General features: G+C 45.7%; 2 protein-coding genes across 2 annotated transcripts in view; one reads left to right on the forward strand and one right to left on the reverse strand.

Moving 5' to 3' along the window:
* The window catches only part of TRAM2 (translocation associated membrane protein 2), an 83,837-nt gene extending 78,545 nt beyond the window's left edge, over positions 1-5,292 (forward strand). Inside the window, exon 11 of the mRNA XM_019457403.2 lies at positions 28-5,292. Coding sequence (XP_019312948.1) covers positions 28-101 — 74 coding nt within the window. The 3' untranslated portion in view covers positions 102-5,292. The remainder of the gene's footprint in view (positions 1-27) is intronic.
* Positions 5,293-8,612: 3,320 nt separating this feature from the next.
* The window catches only part of EFHC1 (EF-hand domain containing 1), a 67,151-nt gene continuing 58,461 nt past the window's right edge, over positions 8,613-17,302 (reverse strand). Inside the window, exons 10-11 of the mRNA XM_019457402.2 lie at positions 10,714-10,924; positions 8,613-9,295 (exon numbers count right to left, since the gene is read on the reverse strand). Coding sequence (XP_019312947.1) covers positions 9,215-9,295; positions 10,714-10,924 — 292 coding nt within the window. The 3' untranslated portion in view covers positions 8,613-9,214. The remainder of the gene's footprint in view (positions 9,296-10,713; positions 10,925-17,302) is intronic.

Genomic DNA, 17,302 nt, shown 5'->3' on the forward strand with positions numbered 1-17,302 from the left:
GTGTGTCTGTCTCCCTTCACTTCCTAGGTTACCATGAAAACGGAGTAGTGAAAGCGGAGAATGGGACCTCCCCACGGACTAAGAAACTCAAGTCTCCTTGAGGCCAAAGTGCTGGAACAGGGATCCTCTCATGGGGGCACGGCAGGGAGGTTGGGGAGCCTGGCCCCCGCCACTGCCTTCCCCCTCCTGCTCCTGATGCTCCATCTCAAGCAGCAGGAACCTGTCTTCAAATGGGGCTTTTCCTTTCTCACTTTTTGGCTTTCTTTTCTTACTCCTCCATAAACCATTCTCAATAAAACCAAAACTCTTCCTTCTTTCTCTCCCTTAAGCCACCTCACGTCCTTGCCTCTGTCCTGTGTTTGGTTTTCTAGAAGCCCAGGCCCTCATGGTTATCTTTTTGCTTGCCTCCTCTTTCTCTTCCTTCATGGCTGCTGCTTTTAACTTCTCTCACCGTATTGTGCAATTTTTCCGTGTCTGATTTTTACAATGAGAGGGAGCTCAAGTTGCAGTGAGTCCTGGCCATCCACCACCCAGCTTCAGTCCCCAGGACTTGTCAAAGCCAGAAGCCTCGTGCCAAGGAGCCTCTGCCTGGGGCCACTGGCAGGCCCACCCACGGGCCCCATGTTCGCTCGAGGAGAGGAGAGACCAGCCCTCTTGGATCATAATCTCCTAGGTGCTGATTAACTGAGATGTATGATTCCAGTTCCACACGCACCAGCTGGAGGCCCGGCATAGCCACTGCTCCTTGGAATTGCCAAGGCATTTGGCTGTGGGGCATGGAGACCTGGTCCAGAAAGATGGTGTTAACCATGTTGGGTCCCGTGACTCGAGACGGCTTACCGGTGGCTGGTCATGGACGGGGGCCAGCCTGCCCTCGCTTTGCCGGGGAGGTGCTGAAGGAGGACAAGTCTCCCCACCCTCTAAAGCAAGAACAAAGCGTACTGAGCAGCAGGCTCCTCTGGAAAGGTAACAGCGGCAGAGGTGATGGAGCTGTTGTCCTCAGCCTTTCTTCAGCCCCAGCTACAGCTGCTTTTTCAACCGTTCACCAGCATCCAAAACCAAATCCAAACCACAGTGAACAGACCAGCCTGACGGACGCTGGTCCTCAACCCCAGACCCAGGCAGCCCTGTCAGGGCTGGCCTCGCTACCTGACTTCATCTCTCTAGCTGCAGGAACGTCCGAGTCCCCCACTCGTCCCCTGGTGCCCCAGAGAGGGTCACTGGTCCACATCCCCTCTGGCCCCGTCTGTCGTGTGTTCTTCGGCAAGGTCGTTGTCATCCTCCGATGTCTGTCCAGCGCACCTCCAGCATTTGAGACTATCTGAGAGCAGGACCGATTTGGAATTGGTCTGCAGGGTAGATGAGCAAACGCCACTCTACCACTGTGCCACTGGGGGGCCTCTGCCCTGTCCCTCACATATCCTTTCCCTCTGCTCCACCCAAAGACAAGGCCTCCAAGCCCATGTGGGGCCTGGTTTGGACTTCGGGAAGGGGTTAGGCTTTCAGAGGTCCTAATTAAGAACTCTTGAATTCTGCATTAAGGTGCTGGGGAGTGATTCTTGGGGGGCATAGAAATGTTAGTACCCTTTGATGTGCTGGTCCTCTTTCTGATGCCACAGTAGAAGCCAAACCTTGGGTTATTATCCTAAAAGGGGGGAGATGGGTTTTTTCATCAGGGCAACTCCTCCTCCATGTCCCTTTTATCAACAACAGATTGGATTTTCCAGTGACTGAGGAAGTTGTACCCTCCTCTGTCCAGGATAAGGTAGAAATGCGAAAAGCTACCCTGGGCTTCTGATTACCCTTAGGAAGTGGGACGGCACTTTTGGAGATCTGCATCTCTCCCATCCTCGTCTGACACTTCCTAGGCTGCAGAGCAGAATGTTGCTAAAAGGGTACTTGGAATCAACCCTGCAGACCCGAGCCAGGACCCTTTAGCCATTCGGCCAAATACCCTGCTGAGGCTGCGTTTGGGTTCCTTACCTTGCCTGGAGATGGAGGGGCATTCGGCCAGCAGCCTCCAACCTGCCCGTCAGCCTCACAGCCCTTCCTGGTCCTCTTCTGGCTGTGTCTCGGGCAGCAACCTGCCTCCTGTGAGGGGCCACTCCCTCAGGTGAGCCCCATTTAATTTTCGGTGGGTATGCAGTAGGCTGCAGGCCTAGGAGGTGGGGAGAGCGGCCCCAGGCATGCCATCAGGCAGCCCCCTTCTCATGTAGGTGTGCTAGGTGTTTGTGGTCAGAGACTACGTGGCTTCGTGCTCCCTCAGCCTCCTGCAAACTTCTGGCTCTGTGGTAGGTATGATTCAGAGCTGCTACCACCACTCCAGGGATCTGGGTCAACCTAGGCTCCCTGAGACTATGACTCAGGCTAGCGTGTCACTAGCAGGGCCTCTGGGATGATTTGAGAGGAGACGGGATGAGAGTAAATGTAGGGTGCTTTGTCACCCCACTGGCATCCCCGCCACATGTATTTCAGAGCAGAGCCCGGGCTTTGGCAGGCTGGCTCAAAGCATGTTGCCGAAATAACTCCATCCTGTGAGCTTGTTGTGCTGGCTTGTCCTGATTTGGCCACTTTGGCTGTCGTCTTCCGTCTTCTACACGCTCTCCTGTTCCCAAAGTGCCAAGCCATCTGGGAAGGCCCTGCCAGACAGCTCTGAGTTTGAGAGGCTGGCTCAGCAAGAGCAGGAGAACAGATGCTCATCTACCTCAGCCAACAGCCGCCTCTCTCTCTAAACATCCCTGGCCAGCACAGGTGTGGCAGGTGGCAGTGGGCAAGAGAGGCAGGCTGTGTGGTGGACAGGAGGGCCCTGTGCTCCTCGGGTTCAGTGGTGGGAAAGTTATTTTTACCATCTAGGCTCTGATAGCTGCACAATTAAGTGACATGTGTTCCTTTTGAAGGTAGGGGAAGGTTCTAGAGGAAAGGGAAGCAGGCTGAGCCAGGAGGGGAGCTGCTTCTCCCCCATTCTAGTCCATTATAACCCCGTGTGTGTGTGTCTGGGCCAACAGATGTAAATGGTTGCCGAGAAACGTTTCTGTTTCTGTCCCCAGGCAGAACTTACTGACATTTCAGAAACCAAAATTGACATCTGTACTCTGGCCACCTTTGCAGATGCTTCTCTTGACTAGAATCCCTGGGACCCTAGAAACCCCTAAAGCTTGGGTGGGGTATTCTCCCAGGGGGTGTGCATCTCGGTTTTCTTTAGGGATCTTCTTCCTTAGCGGCCTTTGATTTTTTTTTTTTTTTTTTTTTTCCTAAGTGGTGAATAAGAGGTAGGGGCAGAGAGTACACTCTCCCAAGATTCCACAATAGAAAATTCTTCTCCCTGGATGCCTCTTTAAATTTGAAGTGGCTTGCCAGGCCACATGTGGCTAGGGAAGGCTCAGCTTTTGGATTTACATCACAGATTTCAGCCTTCCCTGTCCGTTTTCCCTGGCCTGGACAGCACTCACTCCCCTTGCTGAGTGCCTGGGAGACCCAAGTGAGCAGAGTTGTTCCATAATGGAAGGTGTGCTGTGGTCTTGGGAGGTGGGAAGATAGAGTGGTCTTCCTTCCCTCCCACTGCCTCCCAGCCCACAACCCTGCTCCTCAGAAGGGCGCAGGGTCATTGTCAGATGGTGAGACACTTAAATAGAATCCCTCTTCAGCTGGAGGCTGGCCCAATGAGCAAGCCTTCATCGGCTTCACTGTCTTTACCCCGGGTCTCTCCTCTCCTGCCTCCCCCCTACTCGTTTTTATAGATGTCTCAACAGCATCGAGACTTCCATGTTCCGTTCTGACTCTGTGCTCAGCAACCCCCGAGAGTTTGTCCTGAGCAGACCCTCCTCCTCGCTGTAGAAGTGCCTTACTTGCCATGTGGTCTTCTGGCCTTGGCTTGTACTGCCAGCTGCCAGGCCTCTAGGGTGGTCTGTCCTGTGCAGCCAAGGACACTGGACCCTGGGATATCACATGTAAAAGGGACATGGATTGTGACAGTTTGGCCACACTCGTCTCAGTTCCCTCCCTCCATCGTGTTCGGGTATGTGGTCAGTTCTAGGTTGTTTCTGGTTTCTCCTTTGTGTCGGTTTTCTGGCCCACAGGGGTGGCTGCAGTCACCTGTGCCTCCTACCCATGGAAGGAAGCCTGGTGGCCTCCAGGGACACTGAGTGCCCTGTGAACCCTGCTCTGCCAGCACCCCCCACACCTAGTTTAAAAAGAAAGGCGCCCTGGCTGTAACCTCTTCCACTCTGTTTTGTCTCCCATTCAACCCACAGTTTGTATGGTAAAGGTGTTAGTCACAAGTGTCGGCCCACAGACACCCATTTGACAGTGGGTCTAGTGTGGCTGTTGCAGTCTCCTTGCGCTCCAAACTCAGTGTTACCTATGTTCGCAGCGGCTGCCTGCCGTCCCCTTGCTCTTCCGGGCTGTGCAATAACTCTCCCAGCCGGTGGTCTTTCCACAGGCCTTGCTGTCCCTAAACACCCTGCAGTTGGGGAGGGAAGGGACCCGTGGGAGGGCGGTCGACATCCCTTACAGAAGAAATGTGCGCCACTTCCCCTGTGTTGCTGCCCTTGTCTTCACCCTGGGTGGGTTTCTGTGGCACTCGAATAGAGCATCGTAGCATCACCTTAGAAGTTCGTGTTTTTTTTTTTTTTAATCTGTTGGAAAAAAAAAAAAAACCATCCTCATGATGGGGCATTAAATAAGTCCATGTCTGGGAAGTAGATCTGCTGTGACCCCTGAGATGTCACCGTCACTCTGTCTAAAGGCGTTCTAGAGTTTCTTGTTTGCGTGGAGAGGAAGCAGCTTGTGCGGAGATGCGGCCACGCGGGGACAGCCCTGCTCCCCCGGTAGGAGCGGGCTGGCATCGTAAGTGCCACTGTTGCCTTGGGGGCAGATTCCCGTGTTTGTGTGATGAGACCATACACCTCACGTGTCTGTCCCTCTGGTTTAACAAACAGCTGAAGGACAAGCTGAGGCCGCTGGTGCCGCCTGAGCAACTCCTAATGCAAATGTGGACAAAGTGTCTTTTTGTTTTCTACTTTAGCCTGTTCACGTTATGGACCAAATTTCAACAAGGAACTCAAGGAAAATTTGTACCTGCCGTATTTATGCTTTCATGTAAAAGGGGTTTTTTGTTTTTTTTTTTGGAGGGGGGATCTTTTTATTTTCAGTGAACTTTTTTCAAAATCCTTTTCCACCGTTTCTGTCTGGTTTTAAAACAAATTGCAGTTTTGTATGGATTTTTTTTTAATGTACATTTCGAAACAAATCAAATATTTTTGAAATAACTGAATAAAAGGCATAGAATTATCAGTCTAATTGTCTCTGGTATAATTACTTCTATTCCTTTTTAATCTGGATGCTTACATTTGCTTTCACTTGGAAAATAATTTCATGTCAATTTTAGCCTCATTTTTCACTGTAGGAGTTCTTTCTCATATATCTTTTTGAACGGTGTTCATCTTGGTCATGTGAATGAGGGAACTGTAATTAAGGATGGAGAAAGTTACATGCAGTGTGCATAGTAACGAGCATTTTTGAGTATCAGACTATAAAAACGGAAAGGAGTTTTCTTGACCTTGAGTTTGTAGCTCTCACAAGGAAGTGCCGTGGACTTGATGCCTACTATGGTGTGAAGTCACTGGCTCGGAGAAGACGGAAGGTGTGTGTGGAATCTTGGTGCCGGTGCTGAGCAGTAGTGGTGACAATGGAGGGCAGTGGGGGCTGCTGGTGCCAGTTCTAAGGCCTGCTCTTGGCTGCAGTGGTCTGTGTTTTCCAGAACCATCTTCTGAGAGCTCAGGAGAGGAGTGGTTACAGCTGGCAGTCAGCCATGGACACCACAGGGTGTGAGGATTACCCAGGAAGGGTTCACCTGAGGTCAAGGTGAGTGGCACTCACAGAGGTCAGGCTTTGGCTCAGACTTGGGTTTCAGTCTGGCTCTGCCAGAAGCAGCTAGGTGGCCCCAGGTGGTTAACCTTTCTGAGCCCATTTGCTTACATGTGGGGTTTGTGTGCTTGTTGCTTGTTTTTGCAGGCAGCAGTGCTGGCGAGATTTAGGGATAGTGAGTGCTGTTCATGCTACAAGTAAAGCACTCAATTTTTTTTTTTTTTTCAAGAGGCACACTTCTGTGCCAGCAGGACATTAAGGAGTCCCTCATCCAAGTGGCCCTTGATTCTCTGGAAACTGTTTCGAGACGGCTTCTCCACCTGGTGGTCCCAAATACCCTCAGTGCCTATAGATATGGGTTTGATACATGTTAATTCGATGGTATTTTCAAGGCCCCCTAGTAGTGCAGACAGAGTCCAGGCCCAGGGCCTGAGTAGTGGCTTCTTTTAGCCGGCCACCAGGGAGGGGAGACAAAGGAGGTCGTTTCTCCCTATAGTACTGCTTGCTGCAGGCTAACGCTCAACTCTTCCATCATCTAGGCCAGGACGCCAGATGCGTGTCGGGTGTGACCGCAGTGTAAGTGACCTCAAAAGGCTGCACCGCCATTCGGGATTCAGTAGGAAAAGCGATTTGCTCGGACTTGCATGGCGCCTGTACTCGGCCATCTCATGTAAACTAGCAGGGCTGAGCACAGCCCTTCTGTGTGTGGATGACAGAAGTGACCTGCTAGCTCTGGTCGTCTGCACCTGGTGATGGTGCTGGCATATCGCACCTTCCCATCTCGGGGAGACTTGGAAAGTGAGTGGTGAGTGGATCGTGAGCCCAAGTCATACATGTGAATGCTGCCTACTGTGCTCAGCACAGCTGTGAGGCACTTCTGACGGCTGCAGCAGGCTGACGTTTTCATCCTGCTCCCCATAACAGTGGGGAGGGTGCCAGGAGTCCAAGAAGAAGAAATGTCGGATCGGACAGAAGGGCTATGAGCACTTGGATCTCAAAGGGTGGGTAAGAGGATTTTTTCCTAATGTCTCCATTTAAGCCAAAGACAGAAGTCGGCAAGGATCTCTGCTGCAGCTGGTGCAGAGCCACCAGAGACTTGAAGCAGGCCCAGAGTCTGGTGAACCTCCCTCCTGCGGGGGCGGGGGAGAAATTGATGGAGTGTGGATTTCTTGAGAGGGGCCATCAGTGCTGTAGGTCCACAAGCTCCATGACGGAGGTGCTTTAACAGACTCAGGGCTTGACACGTATCCCCTGGAGTTTAGAGAGCGTGAAGTTTAGGGTGCCTGCTTCTCCCCTAAAGCGAGTCTCCAGAAGATGGACTGTCTGAGCTGCTTAACTGCAGAGCCCTGAGAGCAATCTAAGTGGATACAGAGGGAAAGAGTGGATCTGGAAGGGTTAGCCCAAGGAGGTCCCACCTGTAGGGCCTCCTGAGAGGATGAGAGGGAGCCTGGAGGGAATGTACTACTGGAACCGGGCATGTTGGAGACTGGGCCATCTGTATCTGAGAATGGCACTCTGGGAGGTTTTCTGGGGGAAAGTGTCCTGAGAACTCACAAAAGCTGCCTTGGGAGAGAGAAAGAGCCAGATTTTCGGCACATGACACACAGAAGGTCCTGGTCCAGTTAGGGCTTTACTGGCCACAGAAGTAAGACCTTGCCCCTTTCCTCTGGTGTCTACTCCCTAACCCTTCCCAGACATTACAAAGGCCAGAAACAGTAGTATGGCAGGTGGGAAGGGGAAGGAGAAGAAAGGAAGGAAGGAGAAACCCACCATAGCTGCCCCAGCACCTACCCATCCTTCCTCCCTCTTTCCTCTCTCTCTCTCACTCACTCACACACACACATACTAGACTATGTGTATCTAAGCTTGACCTGGGCATGCAGGATAGAGCTTAGTATTTTCACTTTAGACTGAAATGGACTTCTGAATACTTGAAAATAATACTTTCAATAGTAATGAGTGACTGGGGGTAAAAAATTTTAAATTGGGTGGTTCTTGAAATCTTGACCTGGAGCAGAAAAACTCAACATGTACTATCTTACAGAACTTTTAGCAAGCTAGTTCGAGGTGGCTTGGTTCAGCAAGAGAGGAAGAACTGTGGGAAGTTACCCAGCACTTCCGAGGCCAGGTATCCCGGATCTTGTATCGACAACTCCCATTCACACCACTGGCTGGGCAGCAGGGAGGAGCCGGAGCTGGTGGCTGACCTCAACTCTGGAGCAGCCATGGTTCTAAAAACTGAGTCAGAGCTCACAGATAACCAGTAACTGTTTTTCCTCCCGTCTCAAGGCCAGGTTCTCTAAAAGCAGGGATTTTATATATATTCTCTAAAAGCAGCATGTGTGTAGATATGTGTGTGTGTGTATAAAATTATTAACTATAGTTCAAATCACAAAATACATTTTCTATTATGACCCAGTAAATACATCCTCAGCTGAAACAAAAGTTTCATGAAACAGTATATACCTACTATTTGTATTACACTCTCATATTTTCTGTTCTATTCCATTTTTGTTTAAATGCAGGTCTAATGGGCCTATAGCCACAGTTTGCCAATGTCTATTTCCCTGCAATGCTGGGGTAAGTAGGCACATGGCGGGGGGCATCGGCTTGCAGCAACAGCAGTCTGTGTGCTGTCTACACCCCAAGTGATGCTTCTCCTGGCAAAATCTAGTTTTTCTCCTGCTCTTAATCATGCCACACCTGTATGAGGATTGTCCAGAGAAACAGAACCAATGGAATGTATATAGAGAGAAAGATGATTATTATAAGAATTGGCTCACATGATTACGGAGGCTGACAAAGCCCAAGATTTGCAGCAAGCAGGCTAGAGACCCAGGAGAGCTGATGGTGTAGTTCTGGTCTGAAGGCCAGGCCAGCAGGCTTGAGACCCAGGATGAGCCAGTGTTTTAGTTTGAGTCCAAAGGCAGGAAAAGGTTGTCCTAGTTCAAAGGCAAGCAGGAGGAATTCTTTCTTACTTCGGGAAAGCACAGCGTATTCAGGCTTTCAGGGGAGTGGGTGAGGCCCACCCACACCAGGGAGGGCAATCTGCTTTATTCATTCTATAAACTCAAATGTTAATCTCATCCAGAAACAGTCACATCCAGAAAAATGACCCCAAGGCCCAGACAAGTTGACACATAAAATTAACCATCACAATATCCCTACCCCTACCTCACTAAATAAGGTACCATCTTAGCTCTTTAAAGATCCAATTTAATTTAGACTTTAGTATTAAAGTTATGTTTTTTTGGTTCCTATATTTTAAGAGTTCTGTAAATGCCTCTCTGAAAAGTAGAAGGTGTTTCAAAATGTAGGTCCAACCTCCAAACGATACCACATTCTCTCATCAGCCAGGTCCGTTTGAAAAAGCACGAACAAAGTTAGAGTAGTTAATCTTGTCTTCTCCGTGAGAGCACACCCTGATCAACTGCAGGAGAGAGCAGAGAGCAAGTGAGGCAGAGCTGCGGGGTACGCTTGTTAATAACAATCCCCAGCCTTTGTAAACCAGGTCAGAGTTTGTATCAGAGGATTCCAAAATGGTCCTGCGAACCTGCCAGGTAGCTCAGATGTTATGCCCATCTTAAACTTTATGAAATTGAAGCTCAGATGGAATAAAAGGCCTGCCTGGGATTTCAGGACTAACATTTGTAAGCACATTGCCATTTCCAAAGCACTTTTAATTATTTTTATATTCAAATACGAGCTTTGTCCACCCAGCCTGCACAGAGTAAAACTCTTAAAATAGCAAGCTGCTATTATCATCGCCTAACAAAAGAATCCAGTTACGTCACTGCTCAAACCAGGTCCCCTGAAATGCAGCTGTGGGTGATGGTAGACTTCTAGATTTGCTGTGGTCACCTTTACAAAATGTGCAAACCCATGCCGCCCACACCTCCCCCCGCCCCGCCCCTTCCCACTGACTGCAGTTCCTCTCTTCGCTAGGTCATGGATGGCACACATGACTTAAAAGCTGGGCACACTATCACTCTGAGATTTGGGAAGCCAAAGGGGCATTTGCCCAGGTGAACACCTTCTCTCCTGTCTCCTGTACTCCCTGCTAATGTCCTGATTTATGAAAAATCCTCATCTCTGATCTAGCCCCTCCAGCACCATACAGACAGCCTTCCCTAAGTGAGTCTTCAGTTCTGAATATCACTTTTTGCTAAAAAATCTTTAAGAAGTTCTACAGCACTTCAGTGTTTTTCATCAGTGAGAAGTCTCCATGAAAAGTCACAGTCCTTGGCAATTGTGGGAGAAACTTTGTTCTGAGTTCCAGGGAAACCCAAGCTTCCTGGGAATTTATAATGAAAAAAGGCACAAAACACCTTCTTTTACTCACTTATGAAAATTCTAGAAGGAGACTGGCCATGTCCTTCCTCCACTTGCATCTGGCCATGCGTGACCCCTTACCAATAGACGTCACTGCCCCTGGCAGTGATCATGCCCTCTTCCATGATGGCTAGACTGCTGGGCTAATGTAAGCATCGCCATGAAGGGTGTCACAGGCTGCCCACCATTCTGCTCAACCCAGTTACCTTTGAGTCTCCCCTCGGGGCTGCCTCTCTAGGATCACCTCTGTGGAGTCTCCTTCAGCCCAGAAATGACTCATCAGCCACCCTGTGCTGTCTAGCCCCTATCCACTTAAACAGAGTCCCTGCTGCAGCCATTAGGAAAGAACATCAATGCAAAAATCCAGGGGAAACACCATAACCAGAACTGAATAGGAGATCTGATTTGAACACCTTTAAGTTTCCCATTAAAACAAAATATGCATGCAATTGCCTTTGGGAGAGAATGAACGGTGTTCAGCCTCTGCAGTCACCCAGAAGAGCAATTCATACTGACCTCCTTAATCAAAGAATCATCAACTGGGAGGTGGAGAGAGTCACAGATTTTAAAGAACATTTCTTTGTCCACATATCCTGAAGCTTCCTTGTCATAAATTTGAAATGCTTCACGAATGTTGTCTTTGCATGGATGATGTTTCAGTTGCTTCTGAATTGTGTCTATTAATGCTTCCAGTTCTTGCTCACCCGGATCCTCTTTAGTTTGCTTGCTGTAGACAAAGGAAGGAAATGCCTGGCATCTTATTTATACTTGACCGGTCTCATCTCAGTGACCAAAGTTCTCATTTGGCGAAGTGGGGGAAGCTTCTAATGGCAAGTGGCTTGGACACTTAGCTGGCCAATAACGGAATGCTTGCCTGCAGGGGCTGGCTGATGACTGACCCCCACAGGAAGGCCTGATTAGGGGGTTTCTGAACTGAAGCCCAGCCTCCCTGGCTGCCACCTGTTAAATCACTGCACCACAAAGAGCCAAATCTCCCACTGTGGCAGCCTCCCCAAGCTCGGTGTTTGCGCGAATCATCTGCTGCTGCTTAATGCTGATGCAGGTCTACATGGTCTGTTATCTCATCTAAAACTAAGGGAGTTTAAAAAAAATTACACACAGTCAGCAATCTGTTGTACTTTTAACATTCCCTCTCCAGTTCATTCTGAATTTTGTGACATGTAGTGGATTGAGAAGTTTAGGCTTAGCATTTACTGAAATGAGAGATGAGTAACACAGAGCATTAGAAAGAAGGCGGTCTATCCTTTCAAACCACAACCAGGATAAGCAGAAGCCCAATTCATTTCCTTTGAACACAAAGGTACCATTACACAAATAAAGACTTTTAGAGCTGGAAAAGACATTTCATCTTTATAAAGGCATTTTGGGATAAAATGAGACCGCAATAAACTCAGAAACCCTTTCTCAATGATGAAAAAACAGACTTGAAGACCCAGATGTCATGTCAGAGGCAGGACCAGAACAGACATCTCACTCGGGTTCTGACATATTCTTTCAAGGATGCCCACCACCTCTCACCTACCCTCCCCCTCCACACCATCACAGTACCAGTCTACCATGGCTTTCCTGTTCCTATTTCCTTCTGCATAGGATAGTCAAAAGGTTCACTGTTCCAAATGGCCTCTGTTAACTTCATTCCCTTTTGAACCACTGGCGACCCTTGCTGGGGAAGGCATAAAGTGCTACAGCCTTTCAGGGACAATTTAGAAAACATGAAGCAAAAGCCCAGCAAAGAATTTCAAATAATTTATCCTAAGGAAATAATCATGAGTTGTATACAAGGATACATCTAATAAAGCAGTTTTGAGACAGCCTAAATGTCTAAAAAGATTGTCCAAAAATCAGGAATTGGTTAAACAATATCCCCCAAACAATCAGGCAATATAAAAATCATGTGGCATGGACAATGTTGCAGAAAGAATAGACAGATGGGTGAGAAAATCAATGTGTAAAAGTGTATACAGAAGGCTACATTTTGCATCAAAGTTGTGAGGGGAATAAGAACATACAATTAAATCCGCTTACATTGTGCAAAGAAACTCTGGGAAGAGATTTTAAAACCAATGAAGTAGGTAGTTAGCTATGGAGAATGGAGGGTAACAAGCAGGTGGATGGAAGATGGGGCAGGAATAAAACTTTTCATTTGTCCTTCAAATATATATATTATATATAACATATAACTCATGTCAATTATATATTACATTATATATAACTCATTATATCATATGATATATAACTCATGTGAATATAATACCTACTCTAAAAATTATCAATGCTCCATAAAATATTTCGTATCAGAAATGTTCATGATATGCAAAAAGCTAATTAAATATTACAGGATTACTCCACTTTATATGCATATTAAAGCAATATTGGAAGTAATCATCTCTGGGTTATGGGATTTTAAGGAATATTTTTATTTCTATTTCCTAAATTTTTACTCCGTGAATGTTATTTATTATGGGCATGTGTTACCTTTATAGTAAGACAAAAACAATATAAATTGCAATGATGAAAATCTCTAGTATCTAAATGCTGTCTGGCATTATTGAAGCAGAATATATTTACCTGGTGGGTACACCTCCAGTCATATATACTAAATTATGAATGATTGCCTGGGCACTATTTTAGTGGCAGAAAGCAGTGAAACCTCAATCTTCCATATCTTCCCAGGAGTTAGAGCCATAGAGCATATATATTTGAAATGTGATCATCCATTCATTTTGGGAAAGAGAAGATAACCCTCCCTTCCCTGAAGGGGCCAGATGTTTAATACTGCTTCATACAATAGGGAAAATGTCGATGGCATCTGCTGCCTTTGAGTATGCTGGAGTAAATTCAAACAGAGCTTGCCACAGGTGGTGCTGTTTACGACAGAGCTAGTGAGAGTTCTAGCCCCTACATTATTGAGGGGCCCAAAACAGGGCCCCTTCTCTAGGACAGCTGCAACATTGTTCCACATGTTAACAAGGGAACACAGGGGCCAAATGGTCATCCTTAATGGGGACCGCCGACTGAGAGAGGTGGCTGGGTTCCCAGCACACGAGGTGCAAACTCTGTGCCAACCCCTCCGATGCCCTTCTTTTTCTTTCCACAAAAGCAAACATGAGTTTTATGGGGCGATTAATCTCCCATAGGTAAAAAAAAGACGTCATGGTTTTCATTCCACTCTTAGACTATTTTCCTAGGGGCAACCTGGCAAAGCCCTCTACTTAGCAAGAAAGAAATAAATGGAATTCACATATTTTCTTCAACAGCAAAGAGACTGCAGTTTTGTTCTTTCTTATATTTGGGGGCAGGGTGGAGAGCAGTGGGCAACTCTATGATTTGTCAGAACTTTAAAGTGTGGCCATTTTGACTGCAAAGGTTCAGCGTCAACCCCTTAGCCTGACTTTAGCTCTTGATCCATGATCAAATGTCTCCCCTCGGCCCCAGTGGTAAACTCACTTCCAGGGCAGGCAGCCCCTTGCCTAGAGACCTTAGAGTGGTCAGGGAGCTGAGTAACAACCTCCTCGATTTTTTGGTGCTTTTCTCTGGTGAGAGAGAAGAAATTGTAGTAAGAGCATGAGCTCTAGAATCTGACTGGTTCAATAGCTGTTTTACCACTTAAAGCCTGCATGATCTTAAGTAGATTACCTAACTGCTCTATGCCTCAATTTCATTATCTGTCATAGGGGAGTTTGAAAGGAAGCCACCTCATAAAGATTGCTTTGAGAATTAAATGAACTATCACATATAAAGCACTTAGTACCTGACATAGCAAGTGCACACAAATGTCAGCTTTGAACAAAGTTCTTTTCACAGTCCTAGTAGAAATAGTCACTCATCTAACAACTATTTATTGAACATGTTTGGCTGAGTACGACAAGGAACCAGTTTCTAGTAAGGATCCCTGCTCTCCAGAAGGGAATTAAGACATGGACTTTAAAGTCGCTCACAGGGGCGCCTGGGTGGCTCAGTAGGTTGGGCATCTGACTTCAGCTCAGGTCATGATCTCACGGTCCGTGGATTCGAGCCCTGCACCGGGCTCTGGGCTGACAGCTCAGAGCCTGGAGCCTGTTTCGGATTCTGTGTCTCCCTCTCTCTCTGACCCTCCCCTGCTCATGCTCTGTCTCTCTCTGTCTCAAAAAAATAAAAATGTAAAAAAAATAAATGAATAAAGTCGCTCACAGAAGGGAGAAAATGACCATTAGGGGTCATGTAGGGGAGGTACAAAGCCTGAGAGGATCACCAAGGGCTGAACTGGGAGATGGTCTTGAAGGATGTGAGGGCTTGGACCTGCTGAACGAAATAAAGGAACTTCAGACAATGGGAAGAGCCTGAGAAAAGGCATGAAGAAAGGAATGCCAGAGGTTGGTATAATAAACCTGTTTGTCTGGAGTGCAGTGTGTGTGGAAAGGTAAGCTGGAACTTGAAGTTCAATGGTCATTTGGAGACACACTATGAAGGTTCTTGGTGGAACCTGGAAAGTTCAGACTAAGAACTTTAGAACTTTGTTTTTAAGTATATATATATATGTATACATGTATACATGTATATATGTGTGTGTGTGTATATATATATATATATATGTATATATGTATATATATACACACACACACACACACATACACATACATACAATAGAGTATTACTCGGCAATCAGAAAGAATGAAATCTTGCCATTTGCAACTACGTGGGTGGAACCAGAGGGTATTATGCTAAGTGAAACTAGTCGGAGAAAGATAAATATCATCTGACTTCACTCATATGAGGACTTTAAGATAGAAAACAGATGAACATAAGGGAAGGGAAGCAAAAATAATATAAAAACAGGGAGGGGGGCCAAAACATAAGAGACTCTTAAATATGGAGAACAAACAGAGGGTTACTGGAGGGGTTATGGGAGTGAGGATGGGCTAAATGGGTAAGGGGCATTAAGGAATCTACTCCTGAAATCATTGTTGCACTATATGCTAACTAGGATGTAAATTAAAAAAATTAAATGAAAATTAAAGGAAAGAAAAATTAATACCAGTCCTTCTCAAACTCTCCAAAAAAAAAAAAAAAAAAAAATATATATATATATATATATATATATATATATATATATATATATATATGGAGAAGGAAACACTTCCAAACTTATTTTATGAGGCCATTATTACCCTGATACCAAAGCCAGTCAAAGTCCCTTAAAGAAAATTACACACCAATATCTTTGGTGAACATAGATGCAAAAATCTTCAACAAAACACTAGCAAACCAAATTCAACAGCACATTAAAAGGATCATACACCATGATCAAATGGTAATTATCCTTTTTATGCAATGATGGTGCAACATACACAAGTCAGTAAATGTGATATACCACATTAACAGAATGAAGAATAAAAATCATGCATACATGGTCAACTAATCTTTGACAAGGGTGCCAAGAATACACAATGGAGAAAGGACAGTCTCTTTAATAAATGGTGCTGGCAAAACTGAGTATCCACAGGCAAAAGAATGAAAATGGATCTCGATTTAAGATAACAAAAATTAATTCAAAATGGATTGAAGACTTAAACATAAGACCTGGAACTGTAAAACTCTTAGAAGTAAACAAAGGAAAGGTCTTTGACATTGGTTTTGGCAATGATTTTTTGGATAGGACACCAAAAGCACAGTCAACAAAAGTAAAAACAAATAGAACTATTTCAAACTAAAAAGCTTTTGCACAGCAAAAGGAATAATCAACAAAATGACAAGGCAATCTATGAAATGGGAGAAAATATTTACAAGCTGTCTTAGTCTGCTCAGGGTACTATAACAAAATACCAGAGACTAGGTAGCTTATAAACAACCAAAATTTATTTCTCACAATTATGGAGGCTAAAAGCCCAAGATCATGGCACCACAGATTCCACATGGTGGCTAGGGAAGGCTCTCTCTTTGGTTCAGAGATAGTATCTTCTCATTGTGTCCTCATGGTATAAGGGGGCTAGCAAGTTCTCTGGGGCCTCTTTTATATAAGCACTAATCCCATCCATAGGACTCTCATGACCTAATCGCCTTCCAGAGGCCCTACCTCTTAATACCATCACATGAACTCTTAATATGGATCAAGATATCAACACATAGGGGCGCCTGGGTGGCTCAGTTGGTTAAACCTCCAGATCTGGCTCAGGTCATGATCTCCCAGTCTGTGGATTCGAGCCCCACATCAGGCTCTGTACTGACAGCTCAGAGTCTGGAGCTTGCTTCGGATTCTGTCTCTCTCTCTCTCTCTCTGCCCCTTCCCCACTCACAGTCTGTCTCTTTCTCTCTCAAAAATAAATAAACATTAAAAAAATTTTTTTTAGTATCAACATATAAATTCTGAGAGGACACAAAACATTCATACCATGGCACAAACCATATATCTGATAAGGGATTGATAGCTAAAATATATAAGGAACTCATACAACTCAATAGCAAAAATGAATGAATGAATAAATAAATAAATAAACAAACAATCCAGTTAAAACATGGGCAAAAGACCTGGGTAGACATTTTCCCAAAAAGGATATACAAATGCTAAGAGGCACATGAGAAAGTGCTCAACCTCACTAATTATGAGGGAAATGTAAATCAAAACCACAATAAGATATAACACCTGTTAAGATGGTTATCATCGAAAAGACAAGAGATAACAACTTGGAGAGGATGTGGAGAAAAGGGAACTCTTGTACATTCCCATTGGGAATGTAAATTAGTACAGCCATTATGGAAAAGTTATGGAATTGCCTCAAAAAATTAAAAATAGAACTATCACAGGATCTAGCAATCCCATTTCTGGATATGTATCTGAGGGAAAAGAAATCAGGACCTCAAGGAGACATCTGCAGTGCCATATTTACTGCAGCATTATTCACAATAGCCAAGATATGAAAATAACCTAAGTGTCCAACAATGGATGAATAGATTTTAAAAATGTGACACATATATAAAAAACATGGCCCAATAGAATATTATTCAGACATAAAAAGAAGGAAATCCTGCCCTTGGTGACAACACGGATGAATTGGAAGGATATTGTGCTTAGTGAAATAACCCAGAGAAAGACAAATACTGTATAATC

Source organism: Panthera pardus, unplaced genomic scaffold (genome assembly GCF_024362965.1).
Source record: "Panthera pardus isolate Hobbes unplaced genomic scaffold, ASM2436296v1 HiC_scaffold_17, whole genome shotgun sequence".
Classification (NCBI taxonomy): Eukaryota; Metazoa; Chordata; class Mammalia; order Carnivora; family Felidae; genus Panthera; species Panthera pardus.